The sequence below is a fragment of the Stegodyphus dumicola genome, chromosome 1 (genome assembly GCF_044657685.1).
Source record: "Stegodyphus dumicola isolate Sdum_Otavi_A_Nest chromosome 1, ASM4465768v1".
Lineage (NCBI taxonomy): Eukaryota > Metazoa > Arthropoda > Arachnida > Araneae > Eresidae > Stegodyphus > Stegodyphus dumicola.
Window position 1 is genome coordinate 101,107,245 of NC_140768.1, and position 22,189 is coordinate 101,129,433.

A 22,189-nucleotide genomic window follows, 5' to 3' on the forward strand; every position below is an offset into this window, starting at 1 on the left:
CACATGATTAAATATCGGTATTTGCCTTGGACAACTGGCAAAGCTACTTATAAAGGAAAAGAAGACACTGGAAAAATAGTTACTACGTGATGTGGAAAACAGTATCGTTTCACATTTAATGATTTTTTGATCTGCAGATTTCCTGAAATAAAAATTGCATATGAAGAGTGAGGTTACATGTTTTTGGGAATGATGAAAATGAATAATAATACAGTGCAAATTGTTATAAAATTTGAAATTTATGAATTTTACAAAGTGGGGAACTATGTTTTTTTATGTCAAAGTATTGACAGTGTTTTAAATTTAAAATGTATGATTGCATTTGAACAGTGTTAAGAAAGTTCCAAATTCGAATGTTTGTTTAGAATCAAATCTGAAATATTAATGCAGTATCAAAACTAAAATTTTTATCTGAATTTCACTTTTGTTATTTTAAATAATGCACAATTTTATGTGTCATGTAACTTCAGACTTGAGCTGCACTTCTTATTTAGGTTTTTAAGACACAAAGTTAGGATATATCTTAAATTCAAAACAAATATTTTTATTTATTTATTTTCTCAACTTCATCTTTTTTTTTTTTTTTAAATACCTTGGAAATTCTTGGAGATCCTCGGCAATTCTTGAAAAGATAGCCCTGAAGAAATTATCAAAAAAATCTTTTTCTCCTTCCCCTTTTTTAGATATTGTATTATTAATGATTAAAGTGGCACTGAAGGTGATATGCTCTGGTGCACTAGTGAAGATGAGAATTAAGTTCTGAAAGTGAAGGTGCTGACAATATATGTGAAGAAGATAGTAAATAAATTAAGTAGTTTGTTTTGTTTATGTTAGTACATAAACAAAATAAAATCATACCTGTTTTTTATTATTTTTCCAGTTTTCCAATTTTGAACTTCTATTATTCTTAAATTCCAAGCCAACTAATTTTATTAATTTTTACAATTTTCCAATTTTAAGAATCTAATGAAACTTAAATTTGAACTAACACTGTAGATAATTGTCAGAATCATAAAGTAATATAAGTAGTTCTGTACTAATTTATGGCTGCCTGTTGTAAAGAAAAAGTATTTAATGAATTAAATTTTTATAAAAATAAATGCAAATGTCTTTCTGAATTAATAATCTTTTTTTAAAAGCAAAGGTTAGGTTTTTAACTCAGGAAATTTATATTGAAACTATTTTAAAATAAAGAAATAAAATTATTTTATAATGAATTTATCAGTTTTAAAAAAATGTATGAATTACAATCTTGCAAACATGCATTTCAGAATTTTGATGAAGTTTTAAAGGTTTTCAACTAATTTATTAAAAAAAGAACTTCTGTAAATATGTTTTCATGGTTTTGTTAATTTTAACATAAATGAATTACTTTTAATATTTTATGATAAAAATATGCATTGTGTTTTCTTTCTTGGAAGGTTTTGTAATGCAGCACAATGTGTGGCTATTCTAGTGCTGTTTCTTGTTATTTAATAATGCACAGTTATTTAACATTTGTCTCATTATGTGTGTATTTATACTTTAAATTATTGTATGTATATTGTGAACAAGTTGTTTTGATATTTACAAAATTACAATTACATCAAAAATAATATAGAGTTACTTTTTAGTTAGTTAAAAGAAAGAGAAAATGTATCTAAAAGAGCAATTATAATTTCCAGCATTAGCATGCTTGAAAATTTGTTACTACAAAGTAATCTGTTAATGTAATGAAGTATGTTTTATTAGAGTCCTTTGGAGTTTTTATCATTAAAGGAAATTGGTAACCTTGCTTCTGTAAAGATCATAGCTTACTTTATTATGTCTTCATTGTTACTCTAGCATTTTCTGTATTACATGATTCCAAAAGTTCTTATGGAATTATTAAACATATTTTAAGTCACAGATTAGTTAAATTGTCATACAGGATTAATGAAAAAGTTAATTATTTCAATTTATATTGTTATAGAGAAAAATTTTCTCAATTTAAATCTTTTTTATATTTAAGTAGGGTAAAGTTTTGTAAAACTTTTTTTTTTTTTTTTTTTATTATTATTCTTTGCATTACATATTTTTACATTGACCTTAATATTCTTCTTGACTCATGTGTTTTCTGAATAATGGTTTAGCTTTCCATTTGTTGCAATATATTTATTGCTATAGAAATAACTGCTATTATTTTCGAAAGCAGAAGGAAAGAACTTTAAGTTGTGCTACATCAGAATTACATCTCCTATGCATTAATGTACAGTATTCAATGTGTATATCCCAGAGATTATTGTACATATTGTACAGAACACGTTACAGTGATCCACATTATCTATGACTGAATTTTTTCTCTAATGTTAACAAGACATGCAGTTTGAATGAACTGCTAAAAGTGCACTTCCTGTTGAATTTGTATTGAAAAGAATGGCCAACAGTAGCTTATAGAAAACTTTGAGAAGCTAACTAAAAATGGTGAGAACTATACAAACTTTGAACACTATGTGCATAGTATAGTTTCTGTATGTAAATGCCAGTGGATTTTTTTTTTTTTTTTTTTCTGAAATGCTTTTTGTTAGTACTTAGCATAAAACTAACATTCATTAATTTGAACGTTATTTAAAATATGTTAAATATTTTCAGCTGTATGTTATAAAAGCAAATATAAAATTAAAATACTAATCTAAATATGAACAAGCCATAAATGATATACTGAATAACCAAAACATTAGATGTATGTCTTCTTCATGGTAGTATGTAAATCCTCTTCCTATACAAAAGCTTACCTTAGATGTCAAAGTTTGCTGGAGAAATTCCAAGCCATGCTTATTGTAATTTTAATGTTCCTGGAGTTATATGATAGTGGTTGGTGAGTAGAACACTAACTGTTCTGCTGAAGTAAATCAGCTTTATCTGTATTCAGAAAGGTCATGATAGATAAATAATCAGCCATTACTTTCTAGTTGCGTACATTATTTAAAGACTTTTTTTGTATATCATAAAAGAACTTGTTATGTCCCATAAGATGGCTTTCCATTATCACAGAATCATCTTTGTAATTTAACAGAACCAATTTCCTTGAATATGAGTCCATAATTTCAGTTTCAATGTTCCCAGCATCTCTCAAGGATGCAAGTTTTGATTTTCACAGTAAACACTAGTTATAGAAGTAAGGACATTGGCTTCTGTAATTTGTAATCTGTATTGTATCATCTCTTGCTGACTTTTTATAATGCTTTGAAATTGGTTCTGGATATATTTTTAAATGCTCTTTTCCCTTTTTTTTTTTTTTTTTTTTTTTTTTCCCCACCATTAACAGAGTAGCTGGTACACTGGGTTAGGTGCTTATCAGCCTGTTGGATTCAGTTGATAGGTTTAAAAAAATTAGAATTTAACCCCCTGAGGGGCATGACTGCCTTTATCTAGTTAGGAGTTTTTTTTACCCTTGATATATATTAGTTTATTATTTAAAATATTTTTCTTTCGTACTTTCTTTAATGATGTAAATTTCATCTTAATAAATGGTTTATGAAATTAGAGACTAGAATTAGTGATTATAGAAATTTAACTAATAAAAACTGTTTAATTTTGCATCTTTCTGAGAAGATCTAAAACATCACACCACTCAGAGAGTTAATGCAACGTCTTTTGGGACTTGACACTAGAACAAGGAGGGAAAGTACATGGTGGTTACAATACTATTCAGTATTATAATGTAAGTTGGGCATACAAATATAATACTGGCAGGATGGTGTAGATGTTAAAGATGAAATCAGTACAAATTTTTAAATATTATACATTAAGAAGCAAGAAACAAATTACAAAATTGGGTTGACTAGAATGTACATGAATATATACAGTGGCTTGATATAGTTGAAGGTGTTGAATACTGGTAACAAAACATTCCAGTGTATATCTGTTTGTGAGAGTATGTGAAGTAGAGGCCTGTAGATACAGGCTTTGCAGGATATTGCCAGTCTGTTTTTGCAGGTTTTAGCTGCCTGTGCATGACAGTTTTCAGCTGATGATGGTAGTTGGAGGTAAATGTAGTATCAAATACATAGTGATTGGGTTGTCAATCTTCCAATTATGCAAGGATCATTTTCCATGAAACCAAACTGATCAAGATAGCTCATAGAGGTCAGTGCCCAGTCTGTATGATGGCTATTGCTTTTTGCATTGTGGTTGCTGATATACCCACAATAGACCCTTAACATGGTTGTCCTTGAGAATCCCATGATCACATCAGTTCAGCATTGAGTGACTTATCACTGTTATGCTGATTATATCCTTGATCAAAATCCCCTGAATATCCTGAAATGAATCTCTTTACATTTACTCCTATTATCAGTTTTAGCATGTTTCAGAAAGCCCAGATATGTATCTGTTTGTAGTGTAGTTTAAATGTATCTCATTTTATTCAGGAATGACAATGTATATTTCCTGTCCCTGTTTCTAATGTTTTGATTCTTCAGTTTGAATCTTTTTAGTCTGTGTAGTATTAAACCATTCTGGTGCATGATAAAATAAAATAACTCAGATACAAAAAAAAAAAAAAAAAAAAAAAAAAAAAAAAAAAAAATCTATGTAAAAATGATAGTGGGTTGCAAGTATTCTTTCTTCACAATAATTCTATTGAATTAACATAAAATCATTAATTTTGAGTTTATATTTAATATTCTAGTAATGGAGCTATGCCTTGGGTATTGTAATTCATTTTGCAGTAATTGTTAAAATAACAGATAATTTTCTTAGTAAAACATAAATTTTATTTTTAGTTTACGGAGATAGATAATTTGAATACAGTCTTTTAGTTACAAATTTTTCATGCATCTACTAGCTGGTAAAACTTCAGAATTATCATTTTAAAACAATTTCTTACGTTGCTGAGCAATGGTTACATCATAAAAATATGGCATTGCCAGTTCAATAATAGATATATTTATTTATTAAATAAAAAAATATTACAACCTCTCCCCCCTCCAGATAAGCTTTAATTTATATTTTTATAAATTAAAGTAAAATTGTAGACTTTAATTTATATTTTTACAAATTAAAGTTTACATTTTTTTTTTCAAAACAACAGAATATGAACACAATACGTAATTGAAATACTACATATAACATAATAATATACAGTAAGGAAAAGAGGAAAGAACAAAATATTCTTTTATCTTTATAGGGAAATAAATTATTAAATCAGGCCAGGGAGTACGACTTAATGCGTCTACATTTTTATAGTTTTTACCACTTTGATGAACGACCATGTAATTGTAGGGTTGTAGTACTAGTGCCCATCTCATAAGTTGTGGATTTAGACTAAAAGTATTTTTGAGCCAAACTAGGGGATTATGATCGGTCATGATGAGGAATTTAGTATGCTTGTCTAAATAACATTGAAGTTTCTTTACAGCAAATATTATGGCGGTGCATTCTTTTTCTGTGGTAGAGTACTTTTTTTCAGTTTCTGTAAACTTCTTACTGAGGTATAATACTGGATGTTCATTTTCTCGTTCATCTTTTTTAGCTAAAATGACACCTATACCAGAGTCTGAAACATCAATTTGCAAAATAAACTCCTTGTTGAAATCAGGTGAATGTAATAGAGACTTTTGCGGCAGTTTTACTTCTTTAACAACTCTCTCTTGTCTGTTTAATTTCTTTGAAAACTTCTCCTTGATTTGAATCTCAAATGCAGGACTTGGCGATTTATCTAGAATTTTTAACTGAGAATCGGCTAAATTTGTCAGTTCTTTTCAGATAGTTTTTGCTTTTTGCGAGATGAACTTTTGTTCTCATCTGTTGCATTCCCATTGAATATGATAACTTTGAGTATCCTTTATCATGTTTATGCCTCTTTGCTAAGTTTTCTGACGTGTGCTTAGATTCTGAATGTATGTTTAATTTCTTAGCTTTAGAAGCACCTTCATGAGTTCTTTTAACAGAAGTTCTTTGATCTGCTATTAAGAAACTGTCAAACACATCTTTGCTTTTTGGAAAAGAAGGAACTGGGGAACTTGTAGGGGAATAATCACACCACACTATCCACAGAAGATGAATCAGCAGGTAAATAAGGTGAGTCAACTTCCATATCAATAACTTCAGTTTTCTCATCAGGAGATTAACGTTTAGATTGTTTATCAGACTTTTGTGAAGCATTGACAGAAGCTTGACCTTTAGGAGGGTGAGTATTGACCAAATTACCGTGAGTTTTAGCACTAGTATTTGTTTAGTTCTGTATCAAAGATGTATAGTTCTGCATTTGATCCCCATATTTTTCAGGAATAGCAATTAATTCCCTTTCATTTCCATTTTTCTTTAATTTCTTTTACACCAACAACCTGTTCTCCTTACTTTAAAATCATTTGTCTTTCTGAAATTTTCATTTTTAGCTTCGCTAAGCAATGAGGCTAGATCTCTGCTTTGATGCTGAGATTTAATTAATTTCTTAGAATTAACATTAATATTAACATTAATCACTTTCTTAATTTCCTTGTCTTCCTCATCGGCTTGCGGTAAAATATCTTCGTCAGTCTTAATAAACGTCAGTTCTTCTAGTTTCTCCATTTCGGTTTCTCTACTTCAATTTTCTTCGTGAGATATTTTTACTTGAGATTGTGTCAAACCCACATTTATTTTTTCTAAATTTAAGAATGATTTATCTTTGAACAATTGGGCACTTTTGTTACCCAATACATATTTGCCGGGATCATTTGTAACAACATCTGCCTTTGTCTATGACCAAGTTAACAATTAATTTCAACTTCCGCTAACGGTAGACACACTAATTGATCATTTAAAAGATATTGTACGCAGACATGTTCTCCAGTCATTTTTGAGTTATTTATGTATTTTCGAGAAATAACATCTACTGTGGCTCCTGTGTCTCAAAGAATAGGCATATCATACCCATTAACTAAATCGTTAATTGTGTATGTCTCTAACAAATCATCATTCGAAATTTACCCTTTCATTTGGTTTTAAGCGACCACTGAGGCTTAACCGCTTCCCTTACAAATTTTTTTGAAAAAAATTGCATAAAATCATCACATTTTTTGTGATACAACAAAAACAACAAAACGAAACGAATCAAAATATGTAGGTTTTAAGTTGAATTTTTAATTTTTTGAAGGTGTAAAGGCATTTATTTTTAATATTAGTTTACTATCCCGAGTTATCTCGGGCAAACGAAAAAAGTTAAATATTAATCTTTGTATAATAGTTTTTGAAACAAGGGACAACACAGAGTGATACCTGACATTCTACACTGGTATCTGGTCTCTTTTTTTACTGGCTTACCGCTGGAATCTCTTTCACGGGAGCACAGAATGCACTGTCTCGTTGGATTTGATTTTTTTTGGGGGGGGGATTTTTTTGCCCGCCTCTTCATAATCACTATCTGAAAAATCATCGCTTTCGCTATCTTCCATCATCGCCATTATTTTATTTCTTTCCAACGCATGGATTCTTCTTTATACATTACTAATCCACAAGCCAACGTATACTATACATAGGGAAACACGCGATTAGTTGCTCCAAAAAAACCGTGCAACCAACAAAATTTGGCAAACTGCCAATCAAAGCTGAATATTTCCTTTCATTTCCTCCAGACCAAGTAAAACCGTGATAAAAGAAATCGTACTAACAAATTCAGCTTCGCCCGAGTTTTCTCGGGATAATAATGAACTGCAATATATACGAACTCGAGATAACTCGGGATAATCAGGCAAGCGGTTAAAATGCTCATATGACCCACACTCGAAATAACGTGGTCGATATCTTTTGTCATATAAATTTTCTTGGTTCTTGTTTTGAAACTGACTTCTTTGTTGGTGATCTTTCTGGTATTTTGAATCATCCCATTTATCAGAATGCTTAAAATGAGGCGGATGCTCTATTTTTTTCACAAAATTATCATAACGAGGTTTAAATGATCCTTTGTTAATTTTCTCAATCTGATTGGCAGAAAATTTCGGTTTTATTGTTTTTTTAACATTTTCAAAATCTTCAATTTTCTTAACCATCTCAGTAGGTGAAATGATGGTAGTCCATTCATCCATAAAATGTTCTTTGAAATTAGGAGAAGTACGCTTTTTAATTTGATCAACCAGCATGAGATCTTTTAGCTGTTCAAAAGTTATAATGTTTAATCCGTGAAGCCATCCTTCTAAATACTTCTTTAATTCATAGTAGAAATCATGCCAAATACTTTCAATAGATTTTTGGTGTTTATTAAATAGTTGTCGAAATTTTTCTGCACTCAATTTAAATCGCTGTAACAGTAAAATTTTTGCATATTCGTACTTTTTCGCGTCCTCTTCTGGTTCTCTAACAATAAGCTGTACAATGCCAGGAGGCAGCAATCAATTGAGTCACTTGATTTTCAGCAAGTATATTCATAAGTTTAGCTTGACGCTCAAATAACACCAGAAATAAACTTATTTGATCATCTTTAGGGTTGAAACGTGGCATGACATCGTGAATTCTGATTTTTAAAGGCTGCTCAGGTTAACTGCGTAGTTTCTACTGACTGTGCTCTTGCAGCCATTGCTTCCAATTCAAGTTTCTGTAGCTCAAAAGCTCTAATTCGCTCTTCTCCTTTCGCGTTCTTGTTTTCTTGCTCTTTCACGTTCTTTTTCTCTTTCGCGTTCCTTTTCCCTTTCTTCTCTTTCGCATTCTTCTTTTCTTTTTCCTCTAATTACAGCCAGTAGTTCTCGAGTAAATTCTTCATCATAACCGGGACTTTAATCAATTTACGCAACTGAGCAATCTTAAATTCAGGTTTCACTGTTAAACCTAACTCTTCTGCTAGTACTTTTAAATCCTGTTTTTTACTGCTAAGCTAAGAATGACATGTTGAACAAGTTAACTTTAATAGGCTTCCTTTTGAAATTGAATCTAAAAGATCGTACTTGTATTAAAAATGTATAATTTCTGGCGAGACTTAATTTCTCAAATACGAAATTCACATTAACCAATTGGAGAGAATTATTTAAACAACTTTTCTAGGTTGGCACGAAATAATATAATACTATGTTCAGGTTGACGTTTTAACTCACTATTCACAAGTCTCGTTGGCTATAACTATAAAGCATCTTTGACAGTTAGGCAATACAATGGAATTTTATACACGTCAATTTGACGATTTTACTATCTATCTCCACGCTTGGTTGGCGATAACAAAAACAGTTTTTGCCAGTTTGGCAATACAATTTTTACAATATACAATCTATAATACGTCTGGATGACGTTACTATGTACCACACGCCTGGGTGGCGAGAACTAAGAAAATATTTTTGCCAATTTGGCAGTATAATCAAATCACACTACCTACTTATTTTACACGCGTCTGCTTGGCAACAAATTCAAAAACTCAGCTAGCAGTTCTTTTTTTATATATATAAATGCCGGGATGGCTTACACATATCAATTATCAACATAAAAATTCAATACAAATAACAGTAAAGGCTAAATAATAAGGTTGAAATGCGGTTTAGCCCATTGCTTGGCGATTGTTTTTCAATGGGCAATAAACGCACCAACATGGCTAACCCGATGGTTTGAAGCTGTGTTGTTATTCTGTTGCCACTAAATGTTATCGTCCTGTGTTATATTTAAAGAAATTAAATATTGAAAATTCTGCATAAATGTTTCTCGTATTCTTATAAAACAACGGTACCTAGAGCCATCAAATTTTGAATAACGTACGTTTCCAACCTAATATGGGCATCTGGAAGCCCAAACTTGGAATTTGGAATTTTTCTATTATCTGATTCATATTTTGTAAGACTTGAACGAAGTTTTGATTAACAAACTCAAAGATTTCAAAGCGAGCAACGGCAACACACTACGAGGGGGGGACATTTTTATGTGCAGAGCGCAAAATTGTGTATCGGGAATTTAAAGCTATGCTCATTTTAAAATTATTTTGCGATATTGCTGTTGAACTGAATTTTATGGTTTATGTGTAAAGAACATGATATTTGATAAATAAAGTAACACACAAAACGTTAAGAAAACGCCCCTTTGGGCATAATGTAAAATCTGAAAGTTTTATTTTTTTTATTTTTATTTGTTAATTTGAGCAGTTAATTCTGTTGCGGTTTGAATGTTCTTATGTGGTGTTTCTTTTTTTTTTAATCGAGTGTTCCCCCCCCCTGTAGGTTTTTGCCATTTTTCTGCATATATATATATTACGGAAACGGCGTATAAAACGTTAGTAAATTTATTTAAAAAGGGGATCCAAAAGGGTTTCCCCTTGAGATAAATTCAATATACATATATATATGTAATAATAAAATTCCATAGTCAAGAATACACTTAAAATTCTAATTGTATGTTCTTTTCATTTTTTAATGGCGACGGTCTCTTATTTGAAAGTACGTGGAATTAAATCCACAGCGCCGTAGTCAAGTTGTTTTTCCCGCCTTTTCTACACGTACAGTTATAGAATGTTCTGGAAATATTTAAAGCGAACTGGATTGGCTAACGAGGCTGACGTCATTTCTTGGAAGCTCCGCCTTTCCAGAGGCTATAAAAGGACTCGCAAAGGAATATCGGGGGGCTTTACTTAAATGTCACGATGCAGTAAACTTCATACAAAAAGTTATTAGTAATTCTTTTTTATTTACTCCGGAGATCAGATTTTTGTAATTGCTATTTCTCCTGAATAATAATAAATGGATTCTATTTTGTAAACTTATCGTCTGATAATTTAAGCTACGACTACATTTATGATTCTTCACCAATTTTATTTATTCCGGTCAAAAGCTGGTACATCACATATATATACATATATAAAACCCCTCAAAAAGACTTTACATTTTTCCTGAAAAGGTTAAGTGAAAAAATTTTTTTTGTATGCCACGTTTTAAAGTTGCTTATTTTTAATATTTCGTATTTCTTTTTGGCTCAATCCTAGAAGATTGGAAAAGCCGAGGTTGAGCAATTCTCTGATGTTTTTTAAGTGAAAATAGATCGATATGTACATGGGCAAAGCCCATGCAGTGCGCAATGCCGAGGTTGTGCGCGATGTCGAGTTTGTGGAATTCTCTGATTTTTTTATATGAAAATAGATCGATGTGTACATGGGCAAAGCCAGTGCAGTGCGCAATGCCGAGTTTGTGCAATTCTCTGATTTTTTTTTTTTTTTCAAGTGAAAATAGATCGATGTGTATATGGACAGAGGCAATGCAGTGCGCAATGCCGAGTTTGTGCAATTCTCTGATATTTTTTAAGTGAAAATAGATCGTAGATCGATGTGTACATGGGCAAAGCCAATGCAAGGCGCAGTGCCGAGATTTTGCGGGATGCCGAGTTTGTGCAAATCTCTAATGTTTTTTTAAGTGAAAATAGATCTATGTGTACATGGGCAAAGCCAATGCAGTGCGCAATGACGAGGTTGTGCGCGATGCGGAGTTTGTGCAATTCTCTGATTTTTTTAAGTGAAAATAGATTGATGTGTACATGTGCAAAGCCAATGCAGTGCGCAATGCCGAGTTTGTGCAATTCTCTGATGTTTTTTAAGTGAAAATAGATCGACTTGCACATGGACAAACCCAAGGCAGTGCGCAATGCCAAGTTTGTGCAAATCTCTGATTTTTTTTTAGTGAAAATTGATGGATGTGTACATCGACACCAAGTTTTTGCAATTCTTTGAAGTTTTTCGAGCGAATACAGATCGTTGTGCACATGAACAAAGCGAGGCTGTATGTTATACCGAGCTGTAATGTAACGTATTTTATATGCAATGTTTAATGTGTCGTTTGTGTATTTTAAATTTGCATTGTTGTTTTAATTGCAAGTTATACTTTAGACATCTTTTTATATTGTATTTTTAATTGTTTGGTTTTGATATGTTGATAATGCTTTCCGAAAAATATCGATAATCCGACGATCTACTCAATAGTAGCAAAACTGTTAACTTTGACCCTATAAATAACTTATATATATTATTTTAATACGTAGTATTTGCTATCGCAATTGCACTTGATAATATGAGTTCATTGATAATATGTGTGTGTGTGTGTGTGTGAAGCATTGCTTAGTGTTCCAAATTTGTAGTGTTTATTTTCTTTCATTGTGAGAAATTAGATTTTTTTTTTATTTGTAGAATGTATAGAATTCTAGTATGACTATAGAATATGACGTGCCTAAGGGATTGTGTCGTCACGTAGCAACAAGTAAAAATGATAAAATAAAAATGTTCGATAATATGAATTTAAATTTGTTGGCAACTACTCCGGTAAAAGAAAAAGAAAAAAAAGAGGGAAATAGATATTGATTCGAGCGTATTGGCAACAGAGAGAAACCAGACGAAAACCGTAGAACTAGCATTTTTTTTTAGAACTTGAACTCGATTTTTAGTAGTTTTTGAATCGGCAGCAATCGGATATTGTTCTTTAAATTATTACCATTTTAAACTAAAAATATAAAAATTATTATGTCAATATAAAATCAAAAACAATGAAAATCATGTGTATGATTTATTTTACAGTGTCTCAAAAAAGTGATGGGACACTTGTGCTTTACGAAAGGAAACTGCAATAAAATAAATTTAAAAAACATGTAAAATTTTTTGTGGGTGTGTTTCATACTTAAATTTAGTAACAATTATTACATAACATACATTTTCTCAAAATATTAAAATATTAATTTAATAAAAATACAATTGTTTAGAACGGAGCAGAAAATGGCTCACTTAAGTGATGGGACACTTACTTTTCCATCAAATATTTATCCAAAAATTTTACTTTTTAAAAGGTTTTAACATTTTGTTGGATTTCCTTTTACTTTTAAAACGTGATTTAATCTTCTTGGGATGGATTCGACTAATTTTTTGGTGATTTCTGGAGTGATTTTACCCCATTCTTCTTGAAGCACCGATTTTAATTGTTGTTTTGAAGAAATGGTGTGTTTGCGAATTCTTGCCAAATATTCTCTATGGGATTTAATTGTGGAGATTGTGGGGGTGTTTTTATTATTTCAGGACAGTTATACAGCAGCCAGAGTCTAACGTTCAAAGCACTGTGCTTGGGGTCATTGTCCTGGTAGAATTTAAAATCGTTATGAAGGTTCAATTTTCGTGCTGAAGATTTCAAATTTTGATTTAAAATGTCAATATACTTGTACTGATCCATTATACTGTCAATAAAAACAAGATTACCAACTCCAGCGGACGACATACACCCCCATACCATAACTCCTCCTCCACCATGTTTTACTGTTGGCACCAAGTTCTGTTTGCGAAATTCTTCCCTGGGTTTTCTCCACACCAAGATTCTACCGTCAGAACCAAATATATTAAATTTACTCTCATCAGCAAATATAACTCCATTCCAGTAATCAGAATTCTTATTTATGTTGGATTTTGCGAAAGCCAGTCTGAGTTTTCTATTCTTTTCACTTACGAAGAATTTTTTCCTGGCTGCTCTACCGTGATATCCAGTAGATCGAATTACTCTTCTAATAGTCTCAGAATTAACAATTACTCCATATAATGCTTGTAAATCAGCAGCAACTTTAGGAGCACTCATTCTTGGATTTTTTTAAATATTTCGAACGATAATTCGCTTTATTCCATTGGATAGCTTTGATGGTCGGCCAGGTCTTCTTCTATCCTGAATCATATGATTCTTTTTATATCGTTTAATAATATTGAAAACTGTTGAATGACTGAAGTTAACTGTTTCAGTAGTTTCTCTAATAGATTTTCCACGTTCAATATGCAAATTAATAACTAATTTTCGAATTCCAGGCAAAGTTTCTTTTCGTTTAGCATTCATGGCCGCACAGAGCTAAAAAACACAAAAATTCCAAAACAAACTGGAGAGAAATACTGCAGACGATTTTATAAATTATTGGCAATTGCTTTTGAGTAAAAATAAATACCCCAAAAGATATTTTTATTGCTTACTTCAGACGATTTTTGTTGCATAGTACGTAGTGTCTCATCACTTAAGTGAGCCATTTTCTGCTCCGTTCTAAACAATTGTATTTTTATTAAATTAATATTTTAATATTTTGAGAAAATGTATGTTATGTAATAATTGTTACTAAATTTAAGTATGAAACACACCCACGAAAAATTTTACATGTTTTTTTAATTTATTTTATTGCAGTTTCCTTTTGTAAAGCATAAGTGTCCCATCACTTTTTTGAGACACTGTACGTTAAATCATCCACAAAAGAAGTTAGTATTTTCTAGTAGCGGTACTTCTTTGGTAGACGGTTGCATGGATTTTTGGCAATTTACGTTGGCGTGGTTTTTACGATCGTTAGCCATCTTGAAAAACGGTGTGTTTACGCATAGTAAAGTATTCGAAACTTTAAAAAAAAAAAAAAAAAAAAAAAAAAAAAAAATCGTAAAACAATAAAAGTAAAGGATTAATTTTTTGTTGAAAATGTCGTTTTTTAAGATGGCAGGCAAGTGTAAATAAATACGTTTACTGTGAATATAAAATACTAAAGTAAGCTTATTATTACTTTCATATAGCAAAGAATAGAATAAAAACACAGCTATAAAAACATTGTGCCAACGTTTAATTAGATTAAAATATTACTTAAATTGAATATCGAATTAAAAACATCATACCAACATTTAAAAGAAATAAAATATTATTAAATTCAAATACTCTAAAATACGTTATATAGAATATAATTAACATTAAAACATATGTGACAATAATTATCTCAGCAATTTTTGAAAATAGTGTATTAATTTTTTTAACAAAAATTGAAGTATACAATTATAAAGTAAAAGAAAAATTTGTACTTACATTTTGTTGAATCATTTAATCTGTCGTTTATTGATAAGTACCACAAAAAAAATCGGAATAATGATTTAGATATCAATGAAAAAAATTTGAAAAATGTAATATCAAGGGCAAGAATAAAAAATTATTTAAAAAATTTATAAATAGATAAAGCAATTTAGAGCCAAATTAATGGATCATAAAGATAAAAAAAAAAAAAAAAAAAAAAAAAAAAAAAAAAAAAAAAAAACCTCCAATAATAGGTATTGTTTTTAAGATTTCGAAGATCCTTTAACCGTCCCTCCCTGAAGTACAAAGGACAATTTTTTTTATTCCGATACCAATAACTATTCGTACTTACCAATAACAACATTCATCTTTGAAGGAGTTCGAAAATATGAATTAAATTTTAAAATGGCGCGGTAATGCACAAATTTTCAGTAACCAATCAGAGAGCTGATTACAGCTCGTTAATGCACAAATATTCTATAACCAATCAGAGAGTTGATTACATCACACCTAGAATTAAAATTATTTAAATAATCATACATAAGAAAACCATTTAAGAAAATGCAAAATTGAATTGTATTTTAATATTTAACAGCCATAAATAATGTTTAAAACATTAGATTAAATTTATAGATATTAAAACTAATTACTTTTAAAGTGAGGTGACGTCATTGATTACATCATCCACAACATAAAATTTCATAAGATATCATAAACAATAAAATTTTTATTTCAAGTAAAAATGCAAAATTAAATTTATTTTTAATATTTAGAAGCCATAAATAATATTTAAAACACGGAATTTATGCGTAATAAAACGCATTATTTTTTAAATAAAATGACAACAAAGTATCGGTTACCATAAATAACTTATCCAGCAATGGGTTTACCATAAGTCGTATTACTCGCCAAAAGAAAAATCGCCAAAATCCGTGCAACCGTCTACCAAAGCAGCACCCTAGTAGCTATCCGGAATATAATCCAGCATAAAAAAAATCATCAAAGGGGTAGGTCTTGAAATTTATTAAGCCCTTATATTAATAGATTTAACGCAAATCGGAGTATATGCTATTTTATTTAAAAGTCACGCAATAATTTGCAACATTCTGATAAATTGCCGCAATAAATTTAATAATAAAAATCTTTGAAAATACTGAGGCTGTATGAAATACAAATATGAGAGACTGCGACGTTGTTTACCATTTTAATAACTGGTACAATTCACTTACTGCATTATTAAAACTTAAAATATAAAGAATTTATTATACTTATTTCTATATCTATAGAGAATACGATGGCCGACTCCGTATAGAGTTGGCTATGAGAGAATACCATAGACCTTATAAGAAATAGACTAACCCAAATGGGTTTTCTCCCTCGTCTAAGGCGTTCCCGGCTGTCACCTTGATCACATCCGGAGGAATAGGGACGACTTGCAGAAATTTAACAGTGGTTGCCTATTGCAGCGTGTATAATTGTGAAGAAAAAGTTTGTTGTAGCACCTCATTTCACTAATTAGAATTTCTACATATTTTTATTTTTGAAACTGAGATTGATTTTTAAAAATTTAGCATATTTATCAAGCATAATTAACGTTCCAAATAATTATAAAGCTATTGCAAGCTTTCAGGGCTGGATATTTTTTTAGCGTTTCCTATGCTGTAAGGAAATTTGTAACTACTTCTTTTACAAAATAATATTTTAAATCTGAACTAATAGAAAATTTCAAACAAGCAATTTTCTCTTGCAATTTTTATGCTTTTTATTGGTGTAAATAAGTAAAAAATACTAAAATATTTAAAAACGAATTTCTGAAAGTTTCGTTTAAAATTCTAAATTGTGCTGCTTTTTTGAAATTAGAAATGAATATTATAGCACAATTTCTATAAAGGAATTTTATTTCAATTATATTTCATAATACATCATAGTGATAAACACTTTTGACTCCTTAATTTTTATACATTTAATTCTAATATTAAAATTGTATTTAACCGTAATAATTAATTTTGCTTGTATTTTATAGTGATTATTTTTTTTAAATTTATTTTTAGTTCTGCATAAGATTTTTTTTATTTACTATTAATTTAATTTATTAGCCCAAAGGGGCGGCAGCCTAGAAAGGCTGTTAGTTTCGAAGCGGTATTTTGCGCTGTTTTACTATAAATGTCCGTATCTCCTTGCAACTTGTTGTTACCAAATATTATCGCCCTATATTATATTTAAAGAAATTAAATAATGAAGAATCTGCATGAATACATGTATGTTTCTTGCACTGTGACAAAAACGACAGTATCTAGAGCCATCAAATTTTGAATAATGTAATCCTCCACCCGAACATGGGCATCTGGACGGCCGAATTTCGAATTTGTTTTAATCTATTTCATATTTTGTAAAACTTTAACGAATTTTTGATTAACAAACTCAACGAGTTCAGAGCGAGCAAGCACTGTACGGAAAATAACAGTTTTATCTCCAGTGCAGAAATTCTAAAGATATGCTGTTTTCAAATGTATGTGGTTTACGGGTGAAGAACATGATATTCAATAAATATAGGTATCACACAAAACTTTAAAAAAAAAAAAAAAAAAAAAAAAAAAGGTTCCTTTTGGACGTAATATAAAATCTGAGTGCTTCCAAATTTTATTTTATCTTTTTTTTTTTTTTTTTCCTTCATTACATTCAGAAAATTTTATGCTCCTAATTTTATAAATTACTAAAATAAATAATCCACTTTAATGTTAATAATTTAATGATGATATAATCAAATAAATAATCGTTTTGTAATGTTATTATAGTTTTGAAAATCACTGCTTGAAAATGTTCATTAAATTTAAAAAAAAAAATTATCAGATCTTGTTTAATTTTACCTTATTTATTTCGAAGAATCACGTACTATCAATCTTATTTAATTTTACTTTATTTTTACGCGAAATTAAGTTCATAAATTTTGTGCTTAGAGTTGTTTACCGTTTTACCAAAGTAAAGATGTTTGTACAAGAACTACGCGTGAAAAAAATGCGCGAAATGCAGTAAAAGGTGCTTTAATGAGATATATTAAATCCTATTTGGAAAAATCTGTGGCTTTCATAGTCTCATCACTATACAGCGTATCACATTTAATAATTAAAAAGAGTTATGTGATACAAACGCCATAGGTTTCAGTGTTAAAGTAAACCAGATCGTCCCTATTCTTTCTTGTCGATAAGGTCCATGGTCGCTCCGCCTTCCCAACTTTGTGTATGCAACGCATTCTGAGATTTTACTGCCGATTTTCAAAAAATCACCAAGCAGTGGGCTAAAGCACATTTTCACCAATAATAATTTTAAATACCTTTTTACCACAAATATCAATTATAATTTACGCATAAAATTTTTAGTATCCGTTATGGTGCTACTTTGGTAGACCGGTTGCACGGATTTTTGGCGCGATTTTAACAATCGTCAGCCATCTTGAAAAACAGCTGTTTTTACGTATTTTGCCCATAGTAAAGTATTCGAAACTCTAAAAAAATGGATTAATTTTTTTGTTGAAAGCGTTGTTTTTTAAGATGGCAGGCAAATGTAAATAAATACATTTACTACGAATATAAAATACTAAAGTAAGGTTAAATTATTACTTTCATATAGCAATGAAATAGAATAAAAACACCGTTATAAAAACATTGCCCCAACGTTTAATTGGATTAAAATATTACTTAAGCTGAATATCGAATTAAAAACTATCATACCAACGTTTAAAAGAATTAAAATATTACTTAAATTCAAATACTTTAAAATAAGTGAAAAAGAACGCTTCGTACACTAGAGCTAAAATAACAGCAGTTAGAAGTTTACTGTCGGAAACAAAGGAGGAATGTCTAATACTTTTTTTACCGTTACAGCTGTTATTTCTTCCACCGTGAACCACAATACCATATACAGCAGTCTTCAGAATCGGTTCTTTTAACGATCTTCATCTGTGATCCACATTTCTCGCACTTTATTGAAGAAGCAATTAGCGAAGTTTCCTCTAAAAATTTTAAATAAATTTCCTCGGACCCTTGTAACAATTTATAAATAAATCTTTGATTAAGAAAGCCAGGTTGGCCAAAATAAGGTCTCAAAGGACAATTTTTTTGATTCCGATACCAATAATTCTTGGTACTTACCAATAACAACATTAATCTTTGAAAGGGACATATCCGTTCCCTGTGAAATCTAAGGAATTCAAAGAGATGATTAATAAAATTTTAAAATGGCGCGGTAATGCACAAATATTCAGTAATTAATCAGGGAGCTGATTACAGCTTGTTAATGCATAAATATTCTGTAACAAATCAGGGAGCTGATTACATCACGCATATAATTAAAATTATTTAAATAATCATTCATAATAAAATCATTTAAAAAAAAAGGCAAAATTAAATTGTATTTTAATATTTAACAGCCTTAAATAATATTTAAAACATTAGATTAAATTTATAGATATTAAAACCAATTACTTTTAAAGCAAGGTGACGTCATTGACATCATCCACAACATAAAATTATATAAAATATCATAAACAATAAATTTTTACATCAAATAAAAACGCAAAATTAAATTTTGATTTTTAATATTTAGAAGCCATAAATAATATTTAAAACACAGAATTTATGCATAATAAAACGCATTATTTAAAAAATGTTTTTAAATAAAATGACTACAAAGTATCCGTTACCATAAATAACTTGTACAGAAATGGGTTTACCATAAGGCGTATCGCTGGCCAAAATCCGTGCAACCGTCTACCAAAGTAGCACCTTTTTAGTTTATGGAGATAATTTGAATACAGTCTTTTAGTTACAAATTTTTCATGCATCTCCTAGCTGGTAAAACTTCAGAATTATCATTTTAAAACAATTTCTTATGTTGCTGAACAACGGTTACATCATACAAATATGGCGTTGCCACTTCAGTAATAAATATAGTTATTTGTTAAATAACAAAATATTACAGTATGTAGCCATTAGCATATTAGTTACTTTTTGGATGCATTGTCATAAAATTCTGAAATTAAAGGACAGGTGCTGTTTATATAAATATGTATGGATTTTCAATTCTTGATATTTATCATTATATTTAAATGAAACTGTGTATTCATTAATCATAAAAGACTTAAGATATTAGCATGCTATAGTTTTGATGCATGATCTGATGGTTTTACTTATCCTAATTATAATTAATATGCACATTTTTTTCTGAAAAATGATCAAACTTTAATTCCTTGTATAAACTAGTTTTGTAAACCAATGTAATCACAGTGAAAATTTCACAGAAAATGATGTAGAATTTCATTTTATCCATTAGACTTCTATCTAATGGTACAATTTAGAAGTAAATGTAGTACTTTCTGATTATATGCAGTCCCCTTCCAAAAAGTATCCAGTCATTAATGACTAATTTTTCACCTAGCTAAATGCAAAAGACAACAGCCATTTTCAAAAGACACAGTACACTAAGAATTACATAAAATAGCAATCAATTTACATAAACACACAGTTACAGTTCAGCAGTTAAAATCATTTGTTATAAAACACTTACCCTTTTTTTTTCACTTTTTTTTTTTTCATATACACTGTGATCTGTTTTAGTTTGAAAAAACATCAGAGAGTAGCAGAAACTTGGCATTGCATATGCTTCTATTTTCACTTAAAAATTCAGAGATGCACTAATTTAATGTCATGCACAAATTTGGATCCATAGAATTAAATTGATTACAAAGTACAACTTCATGGAGTGCAAATTTTTGCATTTTCTACTGTTAGGAAAAATTTCTGAATAAATTCAACACTTTTTTTTCATCAGCCAGCAAACTTGACAATCCCATTATGATTCAGCAGATGCAAGTACTAATGGACTGGCACTTGTCAGCTTGATGCCCTTCCTTGTCAGAGGCGTAGCTAGGGATTTCAGCGCCCAGGGACAACTGAAGATTTTGCGCCCCTTGCTGTGTGCCACGAATGGAAAACACTTCATTCTAAAATTTCGTACCATCATTTTGGCGCCCCCTTAGATGCTGCGCCCGGGGACAGATGTCCTCCTTTGCCCCACCCTAGCTACGCCACTGGCCCTTGTATACTTGAGTTTTCACATAAATATATTTTGGTGACATCATGGATTGACTATTTTGGCTGTCACGACATAATGACCCATTACCATGTTTTTTCTTGAATTACTTTTCAAGGGGTGGAGATAATCAGAAAGTACCATAACACTTAATAAAGTTTGTATATTTGTTACCATCTTTTAAAGGATCTTTTAAAGGAATCTTTTAAAGGATTCGAAAATAACTATGGATTTAATATGAAAAAACACTTTAATTGCAGATATTTCCAAAAATTTTAGAAGCAGTTATTCTTACAGAAACGATAGAACTTATTTTAAAAACATAAAACTTAAACAGAGTTGAGTTGTAGCTGATCTTACTCGAACAACCTCCCACCTTGCAATTTGTAGGATACCTATAAATTGCAACAAAAGTCATAAATGAAGTCTATTGGGAATTTTAACACGTCGACCAGCTCTAGTAACAAAATCTTGGACTTTGGGTGAGGAATCATCATCTTCGCTGGAATCTGAATCATTAGCTGCAGGGCATAGAGGCACTTTCATCCCTTCGAGCATCTTGGGCAACGAATGGTAACTTTTCCGAACTGTTGATTTCTAACGGATAAAGTCTTTGGAATGACAACGTCTCTCCATCAGCTGTTCTCACTCTGGCAACTCTTGAGTGACCATCTGCTCCAGAAAAGACTTCAATGACGATTCCTAAAGGCCAGTTGATACGCTTGCCATCAGTTTCTAAACGAACGACCTCTCCAACTCTTAAAGATTCTTCCCGACTCTTACCTTTATGAATCAACATGGCTAAATACTCATTCCGAAATCTCATTCTTAAATCCTGCCTTAATTTTTGCACAAAACGCAATCTTATATTTAAACTTTTACTGTCAATTTCGTCTAAATCAGTTGTTTCACTGCTAGGAATACTTTGTAAGAAACAAGTGGGAGTTAATGGCTTCAGACCTTCAGAATTGTCTTCAATATATGTAAGTGGTCTTGAATTTATTGTAGCTTCGTAGTCACATAGAATAGTTTCCAACTCTTCATAGTCAAGACTTTTCCTTCCAAAAATTCTTCTTAGCATCTCTTTCAACATTCTAACCATGCGCTCCCACCATCCTCCCCACCAGGCGGCTGTTGGAGGGTTAAAATTCCATTTTATGTTCTTGATAGAAAACGACATGATCTTCTCCCGATCTAAATTTCTTAGAGCATTGTTTGAACCAATGAAGTTCGTACCGTTGTCAGTGTAGATTATATTTACTCTACCTCTTCGAGCAAAGAATCTTCTTAAAGCCATAATAAAAACTTGTATAGACAGGGAATTGACTAATTCAAGATGGACAGCCCTATAAATGGCACAGGTAAAAAGTACA

The 22,189-nt window shown here is 30.5% G+C and overlaps 1 protein-coding gene across 1 annotated transcript in view; it reads left to right on the forward strand.

The window, feature by feature from the left end:
• LOC118201121 (protein RER1-like) overlaps window positions 1-22,189 on the forward strand; it is a 68,818-nt gene that overhangs the window by 40,780 nt on the left and 5,849 nt on the right. The window contains exon 7 of the mRNA XM_085818325.1: window positions 1-22,189. This exon is cut by the window's right edge and continues 5,849 nt beyond it. Within this exon, the coding sequence (XP_085674451.1) occupies window positions 1-90 (90 nt within the window). The 3' untranslated portion in view covers window positions 91-22,189.